The 13,687-nt window shown below is 36.2% G+C and overlaps 1 protein-coding gene across 2 annotated transcripts; it reads right to left on the minus strand.

The window, feature by feature from the left end:
* Positions 1–1,056: 1,056 nt before the first annotated feature.
* LOC129260490 (trans-L-3-hydroxyproline dehydratase-like) lies at positions 1,057–12,388 on the minus strand. 2 transcript variants are annotated; one of them, XR_010293640.1, is made up of 4 exons: positions 11,736–12,384; positions 10,986–11,278; positions 5,812–5,919; positions 3,108–4,129 (listed from the first exon to the last, which is right to left on the minus strand). XR_010293640.1 is itself a non-coding variant. In XM_064099853.1 (3 exons), the coding sequence occupies exons 1-3, from the start codon at positions 12,220–12,222 to the stop codon at positions 3,866–3,868; spliced, it is 1,044 nt and encodes a 347-aa protein (XP_063955923.1). In that variant the 5' UTR covers positions 12,223–12,388; the 3' UTR covers positions 1,057–3,865. The 2 variants fall into 2 exon arrangements, 1 of the variants encoding a protein (XP_063955923.1); XM_064099853.1 differs by lacking the exon at positions 5,812–5,919 and having other exon boundaries at positions 1,057–4,129; positions 11,736–12,388.
* Between the last annotated feature and the right edge of the window lie 1,299 nt (positions 12,389–13,687).

Here is a 13,687-nt window from a genome sequence, read left to right on the forward strand (position 1 = left end):
TAATAACTCCTAGAACCTGCATGTCATTCAAGCTATTTTTAGAAGTTGGTTAATGATAAAAGTTCAGCTCTTGTTTTGGTATATTTTTCTGAGAATTAACGGTATGCCACATAATATTAGGATAAGATGAAGCTAGATCTGGCAACATACTCAGATCACAATCTGTATCATTTGTGTTTGAACAATACAATTGATTATCTTAGGTGTTTGCACTGACAGTTTGGAGCATGGTAAAATTTCAACTTGTGAATTCATGAGATCATTGATGATATTGCTTCAAAGTATCTGACTTTCACCAACCTCAACTTCTTCAGTGATGGCACAGGCTCACATTTAAAAACAAGTTTGTATTCAGATTTCTGTGTTAGATGATGTACAATGTAGCTCAGTGAATCCATGAATCTACAGTGGCACTTCTTTGCAATATCACAAGGAAGGAATGTGGCGCGATCAATAAAATAAAGTTATGTCATCATAGTATTTTGGTCAGCCATAAGCACGATTTGAATGATGTATCTTCATTTGTACACAAGCAGCGCGGACAATGCAACGAAATTAGATACAGCCACATTTGTCAGCAAGCAAGATTGAAAGATTTAGAACATCCAAGATTTGATGAAAGGATGATTATACTCGGGATGAGATTTATTTTGAATGAAAAAAATCTCAGAAGCGATTTACAAACATTCTGATTACCTTTCAACTCATACTCGATAATGAAAACTGGTTTCCAGGTACTGCTATCAAATTTTAAAATACTTTTTAATATAATTTTTTTTAATCTTAAAACTGACATTAATACTAGTACATATTCTTTATCATAAAATACATTTCATACTATGTTCATCTTGGATTTATACAGGTCTGGTACATTTTGTTTTCTTCTCACAAAAAATGAGATTTGGTCTTCTCAGTGTGTCGTAATGGTACTATAAGCATTGTATTCTATATAGCTATTAAATTAATAATACCTGCCAATAATATCTACATGTTTTTCTTAAGAATGTTAGTTAAGGTACTTTGCTGTTACATAATTATTCATATTTCTTTCATTTTGAAACTAAGAAGTGCTGATGAAGTTCACTTCGTAAGGGTGTCATGTCCGTTACGCTGGTGTATATTGTCAAATAGTAAGCCATGAATAAAAAATAATCTTTACTATAAACTTTTTCTCTTTTAATTAGGTGTAGTGGATGGTAGTAACTGGAAAATACTCATTAACTGTTGTTAACTGGTGTAAAAGTAAATTTTCTTAATATTTTTTTGTTTTATGAATATTGTATGAAAAGCCCCTCTCTCAAATTGCAAAATAATAGGAGATATTACAGATTACCAGTTATGATGTGTGTCTCTAACCTCTAGCCTTAACATGTAAACAATTAGACTTGTACCATATCTTGTAATAAAATAATTATATTCGCTTACAAAAAGTGGACGAAACTGTCATGTCCGTTACGCTTCATGTGTCATGTCCGTTACGCTACATTTTGAGCTATGAATACAGAATGCACTGCAAAACTGTTGTTAAACACCATTTTATGGATAGAGCATGATCTTAAGGTTAAATTAACACCAGCGTCAGGTGCATGCAATCTAAGAATTCACAGAAATTTTGATAAGCAATAGGAGGTAAAAATGCTTCGTCCATTTCGTGTCATGTCCGTTACGCTGACAAAGAGTGCAATTTCTCCCCAACTGTTCAACGAAACGATTTGAAATTTCATGTGTATGTAACTGATACTTAAATGTGTCTGATAAGCTCAGTAGCAATTATCAAAAGACTGCTAATTCTACTGTATAAACCTTTGAATTACAAAAATTTGTCTGAACGTCATGTCCGTTACGCTGGAATTGCCCATATATGATATAGCCTACTAGTGATGTTTATATGCAATTTATGTTACATAGGGTTACATCATGTACATCAGCTGACAAGCAATCAAATTCACAATCTAATTTTAACATTTCTATGACACTATAGTTTATATACCTGTAGGCCTTGTTACACATGTATGTCATGGTGGTCAGTGCATGGATATATGCAGTGTAGTATGTACAGTATACACCCGTATAGCCCCCGGGGGGGGCACTCAGTATATAATGCATAGTGGGTATGTGCCGCGGAGGGGACCCCCATTTTTACACTCAAATTTCCGTTCCAAGGCATAGCATTTTTGTCTTATTGAGAAAAAGAACAAAGAAAGCCGCTCCAAGGCATAGCATTTTCTTCTTATCGAGAAAAAAAGAAGAAAGATACCCGCTCCAAAGCTTCGCATATTTTCCGTTACACCGTTCCGGTCGCATTGATCTGCTACGATGAGCCGCAATTTTGGTGAAAAGCGACCGGAGAGCGCTGTGCGAGCATCGCCTCTGCGCTGGCGCCCGTGCGCCGTGCTAGCTGCATGCACGTATGCTCGTTCCATTGGGATGCACACGCAGGTGACCCGTTCCAAGGACCCCCGTTTTCACAAACATTTGTAGTTCCGAAGCCCGTTCCGAGGACCCTCCTTTTTACAATAAGCCCGCTCCAAGGCCCCCGTTTTTTGTCTCGCCCGCGGCACACCCCTACCACTTTTTTGGTCGAGTGCCCCCCCCGGGGTATAGCCCCTATGAATGAATGATATATTCTTTTATTTGATAAGATATATTTCGCAAATATCCGTTAACGCCAATTTAGAGGAATAAAAGCAATATAGCTATATGAAGAAGCTTGCTACTGTTCAACTGGTATCATCTATTGTCCAAAAATCACAAGACGATGAAACCTACTTTTTTGGCTAGAAAAGGGCTATAAAAATGTTTAAATTTAGGTAAAATCTCCTTTAACTTTACAAATGATGGTTTAACAGTACTAATTTTAGGAAAAACAAATTGCCTGCCCCTAAAAACATATGAATAGACACCCAAAAACCAGAGAAAAAGGCCACCAAATATGAAGTTGTGGCCTAAAATGTGATTTTGGGGGGGTTTTGGCGGCCATTTTGGATTTTGGCCCGGCACACTTTTTTCTCGGACCAGAGGCACAAAATATTGTCATTTCATGTTGAGATAAGGTTAAAGGAACACAAAAAAGCTGTTGGCACAGTCAAATAAAAAATCACCCATTTATAGCCCACTCCTAATCATATATTGTAATGAAATAGCTATTTTTCAATAAAATGTATCCTTAAAATATTGCACAGCTACATTTATTTGTTTAACTCCAAGAGCAAGATTTGTTTTTAATTCAAGGAGATAATAGTTTTACCCCCAAAACAGTGCATATGTCTCATTTCTGCTATGCATCTGAGATATAAACTACCTTGATTTTTTAAAATATATAAGGAAAGAAGAATAAGAAAAGGGGGAGGAGGGGAGAAGGAAAAGGAGGAGGAAGAAGAGGGGGAGAGAAAGAGGAGATAAAAGAGGAGTAGAAAGTGATAGAGGAGGAGTAGTAAGAAGGAAACGGAAAAGGGGAGTGAATACAGGGTGTACATTTACTAATACCATAGCTTTGTTTCAAACAGAAAAATTATGAATACATAATTAGCCCTCTTGAATTCTTTTGTCCTGGCTCCTAACATTTACTGGCATGAAAAATTCTGCTCTTGAAATCTTTTCCATTATTAACTCCATTCCATGCAATGTACATATTATTTAAAAAGGAACCTGCCATTCAGAAATCATATTTTTTTCATTGGTATTACTGACACTGGCATCACCACTACTATACCATTTTAATTCACCTGTACGAGTCTGGCGCCATAAAAAATGGCATAGGTAAAAATTTAAAAACTAGAACTTGTCCTCAATACAATAGATAAATGTTTTATTTCATTATTATTTTGAGTCAACCCCTAAAAAATCCAGACCAAGACGTTGTCCTCTATCGAACAACAAATCCTTTTCCCAATTCATCATCGTCTTCACATATAAAGGTGCTTTCTCCCAAGTAGTGCCCTTTTCCTGATATTTCAACCACAACTGCGTCAAAGCGGCTCACCTTAGTCTTTTCCACTGCTTTTCCTGTGAATGTTGTTCCTGTGACCCCACTCCTAAAGGATCTAGTCTGGCCCAAATCTATAAGTCCTTTATGAAGTTGAAGAGCGATGCGGGCAGTGACACCTGACCCACAGGGGGATCTGTCAATCTGGTGGGGGGAGGGGAATACAATTTAGTATGGAAAGTTTTGATCATCGTGGTAGGAGAAATAGCTGAAAAGTTATACTGTTGTCAACACGATAGAGCAAACTGGTATTGCAACATTTTGACTGCTACCTGCTGGTCGCATTGCCTTTATACAAAGGACAGAGACTAGCCTGTAGCAGTTGAAATGTTGCAATACCACTTTGCTCCATCATGATTAACTTTTCACCTAAATTCAATTTAGTTTACAATAAAATATGAAAAAACATGATCAACACGAATATTATATGTCTTAATTTTTATCCCCCCCTAAAAAAATTACCAAAGTATATCAAAAGATGGCATTAGGAAAGCCTGAACTTATGGACATGTATTACAATTCAAATGGATTAGTAATTCCATTAAACTGGTAAAAAATGTTCTCCCATTTATGATATATCCATATTTTATATATTTATTGTTCGAAATAGACATGAAATGAAATACTCCGAAAATTTGCTTTGCCCAATTGATCGTTGGCCCGGCAGCCACTGTGCAGTGCCAGATCAACGAGGCTCCATCCCTTTAATCGTTGAACGCCAAACAGGGTAGCAGCAACTCCCATCTTTTATTGTCTTTTTGGTCTGACGCGGCTGGGGTTTGAACCCGACCTCCCGGTTGCAGGGGCGGATCCAGCTTTTGCCAATAGGGGGGGCCGAAAAATATTTTCATCAACATTTTTCTCGATTGGCCGCTATAATCTGATTTTTTGTTGTTGGTTATTTAGGGGGTAGTCCTAACTAAAGACTGAAGTTTTAAGTATATGTTAGTTTTTATTGTTATAAACAAGATAAGGTATCTCATATGGTCTTGATATATAATGCGAGCGCGAAGCGCGAGCTTAAATTCTTGATATTTTATGTCCTTAGAACTGAAGATTCTGAGCAGTTTTTATGATCATGAACAAAGATAAGCATCCAACTAAACAATGCGAGCACGAAGCGCGAGCCGAAATTTTATTATAGTAACGTGAAAAGGGACTCAATTAGGACTGTTTTTAGTGATTAATGAAGAGGATACAAGTATCACCAATTAAATAATGAGAGTGCCAAGCGCGAGCCCAATTTATAAACTCCCACAGTCCACAGTTGAGGCACCAACACTCCTGCAATTTAATACACAATTATCTAAATTGGGTTTTTAAATGGACTCTAAGAGCCTCCTTAATCCTGCCACACTCATCTGTACACCCTTGCCGTGAAGACAGTGAGATGTGGCCATCAAGGTAACTGAAAACTGCACAGTCTAAGTGCGTTTTTTATTTAAAGAATAAGCTGTGTGTCTCAAACAATAATTTTAAATGCGAGTGCGAAGCACGAGCTTAATTTTTTTATATCCTGACATGATAAAGGAGCATTTTGACAAATTTTGGAAAGAATTTCCAAAGAGGATAGGTATCTCACAAACCAAACAATGCGAGCGCGCAGCGCGAGCTGAAAATTTTGATATAACAATTTGTGTAAATCAAACAGAATGATGAAAGCTTGATGTGCAAGCTAAAATATTGCGAGCAAATTGATTTCAGAACTGGATATATGAAGTGTCATATTTAATCCTCTTTAATGGGATCCATAACACAGGCAATGCGAGCGCGAAGTGCGAGCGAAAATTTTTAAATAAAGTCTATTTTCCAATTCTTCCCCTCACCTTTTTTCTTGTTTCCTTTCGGGGTCGGGCCGGCCGTTACGAGGCTGTAAATTACACATCATGGGTATAATACCTCTTTTTTACTTTTCTTTCTGTTTTTCGTAGTTTCTATCAAGATAAAGATACACTTTTTTCTGCAGGTTGTCAAAAAATAGGGGGGGGGGCCGGGGCCGGCTCGGCCCCCTCCTGGATCCGCGCCCGGGTTGTGAGACGGATGTTCTACCAACTGAGCCAACACACCGGTTGCAATATATAGCAAAGTTATGGAATTTTTAAATTATGCTTTATTTCTATGAAACAGTACTATTAGTATCCCGTAATTAGTAACCAACTGGAATAAAATTATTGGAAATGGTTTTTTGACTGATTTGAGTAGGTATGGGTGTCAACATTTACCAAAAAAAAGTTAGGAAGAATACGGGTTGGGGAAAGTGCTTTTTTTCAAGGTCAAAGTTCAATGACCTTTTTAAATATACTGTATCATGGTATCTCCCAGATAAAATATTACAGGTTGGTGATCTTGGTGTCAAAATGCGCAGATTCTTACAAGAAGATCAAATAAAATCAAATCAAGTACCTACAATGCTCATTCACCCATGAAATTTAAGGTCAAAGCCTTTCAAAGTTCAATGACCCTTTTTTTACATTATATACTACATACAGTATAATGGTATCTCTGAGATGAAAAGGTGCAGGTTGGTGATCTAGGTGTCAAAAAGCAAAGGTTCTTACAGGAAGATCAAATGAAATCAAATTAATTACCCAGAATGCACATTAAACAATAAAATTGAAGGTCAAAGCCTTTTAAAGGTCAATGACCTTTTTTACATTATATACCATATATACGGTATGAAAAGGCTCAGGTTGTTGATCTTGGTGTCAAAATGCAGAGGTTCTTACAGGAAGGTCAAATAAGATAAAGTTAATCACCTAAAATGCATATTGATCCATAAAGTTCAAGGTCGAAGGTCAATTACCTTTTCACATAGGCTATATATCGTATAAAGGTATTTCTGAGATTAAACGCTGCATGTTGGAGATTTTGATGTCAAAAAGCAATTTTTGCAAGAAGATAAAAAAGACTCAAAATAATCATACAGAATAATCTAATATCTAAAGTCAAATTGACTCTAATTTAACTTGGAATAGCCACATTCGTTATATTAGCACACTTGTTGCCAGAGGTATTGGCATACTATTCAAACTGAAATATTGTCTTTCCCAAAGATCACTATTTATGCTTTACAATTCTTTTATTTTGTCACATATATTGTGGGGTAATTGCAACAAAACAAAAATAGACTCAATTCTACGCCTCCAAAAGAAAGCACTACGCATTTGCTCCCACTCGCAATTTTTAGCACATACTGATCCTATTTTTCGGAATCTGAAAACATTAAAAATTCATGATATTCATACTTTCCAAACTGCCATTTTCATGTACAAGTTCTCAACTAAATCTATACCTACACCCTTTCAAGATATTTTTGTTTACAACAGCAACATTCATTCATATCCTACACGCCACTCATCCAACATCCACCTCACAAACCCGATAACAATATTAGCACATAAAACGATCAGACATCATGGCCCAGACATCTGGAATGATTTGCCCAATGATATTAAACTCACTGCATCTATATTTTCTTTTAAAGCTTCATTAAAAAAATTTCTTTTATCGAAGTATTCTTAAATATCACACCTGCACGTTCACCCACTTGCACACACACGCACACTTTATTTCTTCATTTTTCTTCCTTCTCCTTTTCTGATGATTTGTGACGTAAGATTTTCTTCCAGACCTAGAACTATAGAATAATTGGTTTCCATGTAGCCCCTTTCCCCCTTTGGCTGCTATTACTCAAGCATTTATTTTGCTTATATAGTTTGCCACTGCATTTGTTTTTTCACTACTTTGTCTTATCCTTAAATTGTATTCATGTCTAAATTTTGTTATGACACTACTATAAATTTGTCACATTACAATGTACTTTCATGTCATACTATGATTATGTTTATGTATTGTAAATTTATTTTGACTTTACAATAAATGCAGAAACTCCTTCAAAAAAAAAAAAAAAGGTCAAAAGTTGATAAATATTTATATATCCATGCATGATTCCCCTCAGAAAATGAATTAATCCATTAAATTCACATTTTATTTGTAAATAATAGAAATAAAGATAACTATTTGTAATGAAAACTTGGAATTCTAATAATTTCACTCTGAAATAAGGATAAAAAATGGCCATGGAAAATATATTTAGGAGTTAAAGCTCAATCAACTATGTCAATAACGTCAGGGTATTTAAGTAAATAGGTCGATATATCGTGATTGTGGCATGTAGGTATAGTGATTCTGATGGGGAAAAGACTGACCTGCCTGGAAAAAGAACACAAATTTAGTAGTTGAATCCTTGAGCAATGATGATGTCAAAATACAAGTTCGAGATAAAATTGGATAAAATAGCACTTTTTCTTATAATATACTGTAATGCATTGACAAAAGTGTAAAAAAATAATGTGTGATATAATTTGAAATGTGACAATGGTGAAGTTACCTAAAATAGCAGCATTTAGATATGCATTTTACAAATCTAAATCAAGGTACTAATTTCTTTGTAGCAATAGATTACTAACCTCAAATGCTACAATCAATACTATAAAACTATAACTTAATATGTAAATGGAAAGGATAGGCCTAACTCTTATGGCAAGCATCGTCTGAGAAAATTTTCATATAGCCAGGGACAATGACGAAGAATTAAAATAAGGCAATCATTAGAGCTGCAGCTTTTGTCATAGATGAAGTTAAGTGTCTCAACTTCAGCAAAGAGTAATTGAACTCTTGAAAACCTGACATTTTCAAGACTTTGATCTGGCCCATTCAATGAAAGCCTTACGTTCTGTCAAGGGATATCAGACCAGGATCTATATTATTACTGATATGCTGCACAGCTTGATTCTCAAAAACTGGAAGTGGTGCTGTAGAAGTTTTGTTAGGTCGATGGATGTGTACTTATAAGCTATTATCTCCTTTTGAATTTCATTGTTATATGCCTAATTTGTGCATGATAAAAATCAGTTGTTCTGGACCAAAAACATGATCCTTGTACAAACTGATACCTAGTTGACATAGCATCATGGGGGACGTACGGCAGAGAGCAGATATGAAGTTTTATCCTGCAGCATTAGCATCACAAGAGATTCTGGCAGCTCGCAATGAACTGACGAAAGGTAATTCATTATACGGGAATTCACCTTTGTTGAAATTAATATATATGTAATTTACTACATGTATGACAGAAGCTACAGCTCTAATGATGGCCTTTATTTCATCATCATCATCATCATCCCTCTGCTGTTTGGAAATGTTCTCAGATGATGCTAGCTGTGACATGAGAGTTAGACCTATCCTATCCATTTTCAGAAGATTAAGCTAATAGTAATAAATAGTATTTATTATAGCATTGAGGTGAGTGGCCTATCGCTGGAGAGAAAAGACTCGACAACCTACTTAGATATAAGGATGCATTAAATGCTGCTACTTGAGATAGAAATCATTTCAAGTTATATACTTCATTTCATTTATTTTTTTCAGTGCTTTTGGCAATGCATCGCAGTATATGAAAATTGTTATTTAGTCATCAACCTTTTTTACTTAATTTCCACTGATATTTTGGAAAGGGCTCATTGACCTCTGACCCCTAAATACATTCTCCATGGCCTTCATTATTTCAGACTGAAATTATGAAACCTCCATGTTTTCATTACAAATTAGCCATGGTTATTTGCATTATTCAGAAATAAAATATGAACACAAAAATATTTTTTTTGTTATTTTTATGTCATATATAGATTATATATTTCCTCTGATCTTGGATTTCAAAGGTGAAAGTTTATTCTTTATACTTATTTTAGTGTTGTTTAATCTTCTTGTACAAGTCTTTGCATTTTGGCACCAAGATCACCGACCTGCGGTGTTTTATCTCAGAGATACCATTATTATTATTTAATGTTAAAATGGACATTGACCTTTGTCCTTGAATTTTATGGGTGAATGTGCATTCTCGATGCTTAATTTTATTTTATCTTCCTGTAAGAATACGCGTGTTTTGACACCAAGAACACCAACCTGCACCGTTTTATCTTAGACATACAATTTTATAATATGGTATATATAGTATAAAGGGTCATTGACCTTTGGCCTTTAATTTTATGCGTGAATGTGCATTCTAGGTACTTAATTTTATTCTATTTGATCTTCTGGTATTTAAAGAATCTGTGCATTTTGACACCATGATCACCGACCTATGCTTTTTCATCTCAGAGACACCATCATACAGTATGGTATATAATGTAAATAGGTCATTGACCTTTTGAAAGGCTTTGACCTTGAATTTTATAGGTGAATGTGCATTCTAGGTAATTAATTTTATTTTATTTGATCTTCTTGTAAGAATCTGTACATTTTGGCACCATGATCACCAGCATGTACCTCATCATCTCAGATATACCATTATACGGTATGGTATATAATGTAAAAAAGGTCATTGACCTTTTGAAAGGCTTCAACCTTGAATTTTATTGGTGAATGTGCATTCTAGGTAATTAATTTTATTCTATTTGATATTCTGGTAAGAATTTGTGCATTTTGACACCATTATCACCAACCTGCGCCTTTCCATCTCAGAGATACCATTATACAGTATATACGAAAAGGTCATTGACCTTTGACCTTGAAAAAAAGCACTTTCCCCAACCCGTATTCCTCCTAACTTTTTTTTGGTAAATGTTGACACCCATACCTACTCAAATCAGTCAAAAAACCATTTCCAATAATTTTATTCCAGATTGGTTCTTTTGGGGTCTAATTTAGGGATACTATATGTAGGAATATGCTACAAATGAACCAATAATGGAATCTTACGATTTTCACATAATTTGTACCATATCACATGAAATTCTAAAAATACATCCATTTTTTTTTGCTTTAAGAATGAAAAATTACCAGGAGAGTAACTAATGATCTACTAAGATCATCCTTCATTACTGTTATTGTTACGAGACTCAGGGAGACATTTTTATATGAATTACAAAAAAATTGAACAATTCATATTTCCTAAAAAGAAGAAAAATAGGCGAGAGAGGAATATTAAAAATCAGCTAACCTGAGAATCAGCAAAATTACAGATATTGGTCGTTGGCTCCTCGCTCCATGCATCATCTCCATCTGTGATGATAGTCCCATAGAGGAAGGCGAGGTCTTGACTGTCTGGGTGTTCCAGGATCACTGCATCCTTGGTTGCCATGGTAACAGCTGTTCCAGCTGCCTGGATGCTTTGGATCGAAGATTTTCCAAGGTCAAGACCAAGTTGGTCTGCAGAGATGAAGGCATAGAAGGCACCCCCGTAGCTGATGTCAATCGTTACTTCACCATAGTTTGGTACGTTCAACTTTATATCTGAGGGAAGTTGAAGAACAATATCATTATCTCAACTATCTCTCTTGGCAGTTCGAAACCGGTACCGAGGGTGTAGGGCGCATGCGCGAATTTGACAAAGTCTACATGCGCTAGTGCTATATAGCCTCGGTCTCGATCGGCCATTTTGTTTTGAATTCTGAAAGAAGGAGAGCTACGGCGGCAGAACTTTTCGTTTTTTGAGGTTCCAGTCTGTGCCTCGATGTCAGGAAGCTGCCACTCGTTAGACCTTTATCCATATAATCGTGGTAAGTGCTTAATTTCTGTTTTAACTAGGCCTATTTATTATTAAAATTATTTAGACCATACTTCACGCTACTAGTACTACCGTGGGTATGGTGAATTACACGGTCAGCCCCTGGGCTCCGGCCCGCTGCGCGGGCCGGAGCTCCCTGGGTTAGCTGGCTGCTATTTATTAAAACTTTCCAGTTTCAGTTACCTGTTCTAAAAACAAAAGCAGGGGAACTCAGAAATCTCGCTCTTCCAGAAGTTTTCCTCTTGTCATCATACTCTACAAAAGACTTCACCAGTCCGCAAGGGCACTGAAGATTAATTTCTGTTTCTGGAGAAACTGGTTCAACAAGTCCAAAATCGACAGCATATCTGGCCAAAGCAAGTGTTGCGTGGCCACACATTGTACTATAACCTTCATTGTGCATGAACAGAGAAGCAAAATGGGCTCCCGGGTGATCTGGTTTGACGAGAAGGGCTCCATACATGTCGTAGTGGCCTCTCGGTTCCAACATCAGTGCTTTCCGAAGGTGGTCCAGGTTCTTTCGGACGTAGGAGCGCTTCGCAAGGATCGTGTCCCCAACGATATCGGGGTAGCCGGAGGTGATAATCCGTAACGGCTCACCGCAAGTGTGCATTTCTATCGTTTTGATTTTGAACGAGCATTTCGGCACAACAGCAGTAATTTCTGACATTTCAGGATATTTTCTTTCATAAGATATATCTCTGCAAGGCCCTCTCTTTAAAACGGTGTATGTCTGCTTCCGTAAATGACAAAGCTCTAACAAGTTTTAAAATTGTTATCAGCTGCTACTGAGTTAGTTCATGTTGTTGACTATAGAGCTCCACGTTGCGTTGTATGGAAAGCTATGCGACTATACGATACGTTATTAGATTATGGGGATTATGGGCCTCAACTAAGTTTAACCAAGTTTTTTTTTACAAAGTTTGTTCAACCGTTATGCGACAGATTGGGGAAACTCTATGTAGAAAATCATCACATAGCTTGGATGTGGTCAATTATGATTTGACGAGACAAATAGATTTTTTTACAGGAAAACATTTATGGAACACTATGGCTACCCATACATTAATGGGCGTAGAAGTAGGCGGGGCTTTCCAAGGTCATGTAGATACATAGAGATTTATTTTTATTTTTGTATTAAGAAGCTTTTATTTGTTAACAACTTCAATTCATAGACAAAATAAAATACATACATAAAAAAAATCGTATCTTTACAAATTAATATATGAATACATTGAGAACTCAAATAATTAACACTTTACATTTTCTCTTTTTTCCTATAGTGTTACATAAAAAACTTAATAAACTCAACGTACTCAATTTTTTTTTCTGTGTCAAATATTCACAACGTAACAGATTTTCCAAATACACAAAATCAATCATTAATACAACTTAGTCGAATTGAAGCCATTAACAACGATTTTCCATCCCGCCCCCCCCCCCCCATCCTAGGCCTCATTTCTCAAATATTTCATAACAACATCAGTCTTGGCCCTGGGCCCTACCTACCACCCCCTCCGACCCTTTGCTGTTAGCAAAACAAAACAATTCTATAATACAAGCCCCCTTGATCGAACCCAATGGCATGTGTCCCCCCTGCCCTCTACCCCTCCCCTACCCCCCCCCCTCCCATAACCTTCGTCGTCACAACCTTCCCGTTCTACTCGTGTGGTGGCGGAAAGCCCTTTTGTTCTTCCTCCTCTGGATGGTAAGAATGAAATATATATAATATATATTTTAAGGGAGAAAGAAAGAAAGGGAAAGAAAAGGAATAAAGAGGAAAGGGAGAAAAAGGAAAGGGACAGAGAAAAGGTGAAAAGAAAAATAAAAAAAACATAAAAAAGGGAAAACGGAAGAAAAACTAAAAAGGGAATAAAGAATACGTGATGAGAAAGAACAAACCATCCCGAATTAGCATGATTAATAAGAAAGGGGAATAAAAATTAAAAGATGATAAATTGGCAAACAAAAACGGGAAATGGAGGTAGAATGGAATGAGCCAAAAGCTAAATGGGAAATTGAAGTAAAGAGACAAGAAAAAAAAAGAAAGAAGAACTTAATAACACGACCGGACTACCGGGGATTGAATTTAAGTATCAATATTTTTATTCCTAACTGCTGCTAGATAATAACCA

This window comes from Lytechinus pictus, chromosome 5, assembly GCF_037042905.1.
Source record: "Lytechinus pictus isolate F3 Inbred chromosome 5, Lp3.0, whole genome shotgun sequence".
NCBI classification, from domain to species: Eukaryota; Metazoa; Echinodermata; class Echinoidea; order Temnopleuroida; family Toxopneustidae; genus Lytechinus; species Lytechinus pictus.

Coding starts and splice junctions, on each gene's coding strand:
- LOC129260490 (XM_064099853.1), bottom strand. CDS start 12,222: ATGTCAGAAATTACTGCTGTTGTGCCGAAATGCTCGTTCAAAATCAAA. Junction 11,279..11,735: donor TGCTTTTGTTTTTAGAACAG/GTAACTGAAACT, acceptor AACTTCCCTCAG/ATATAAAGTTGAACGTACCA. Junction 4,130..10,985: donor GTAATTTTGCTGATTCTCAG/GTTAGCTGATTT, acceptor TCCCCCCACCAG/ATTGACAGATCCCCCTGTGG.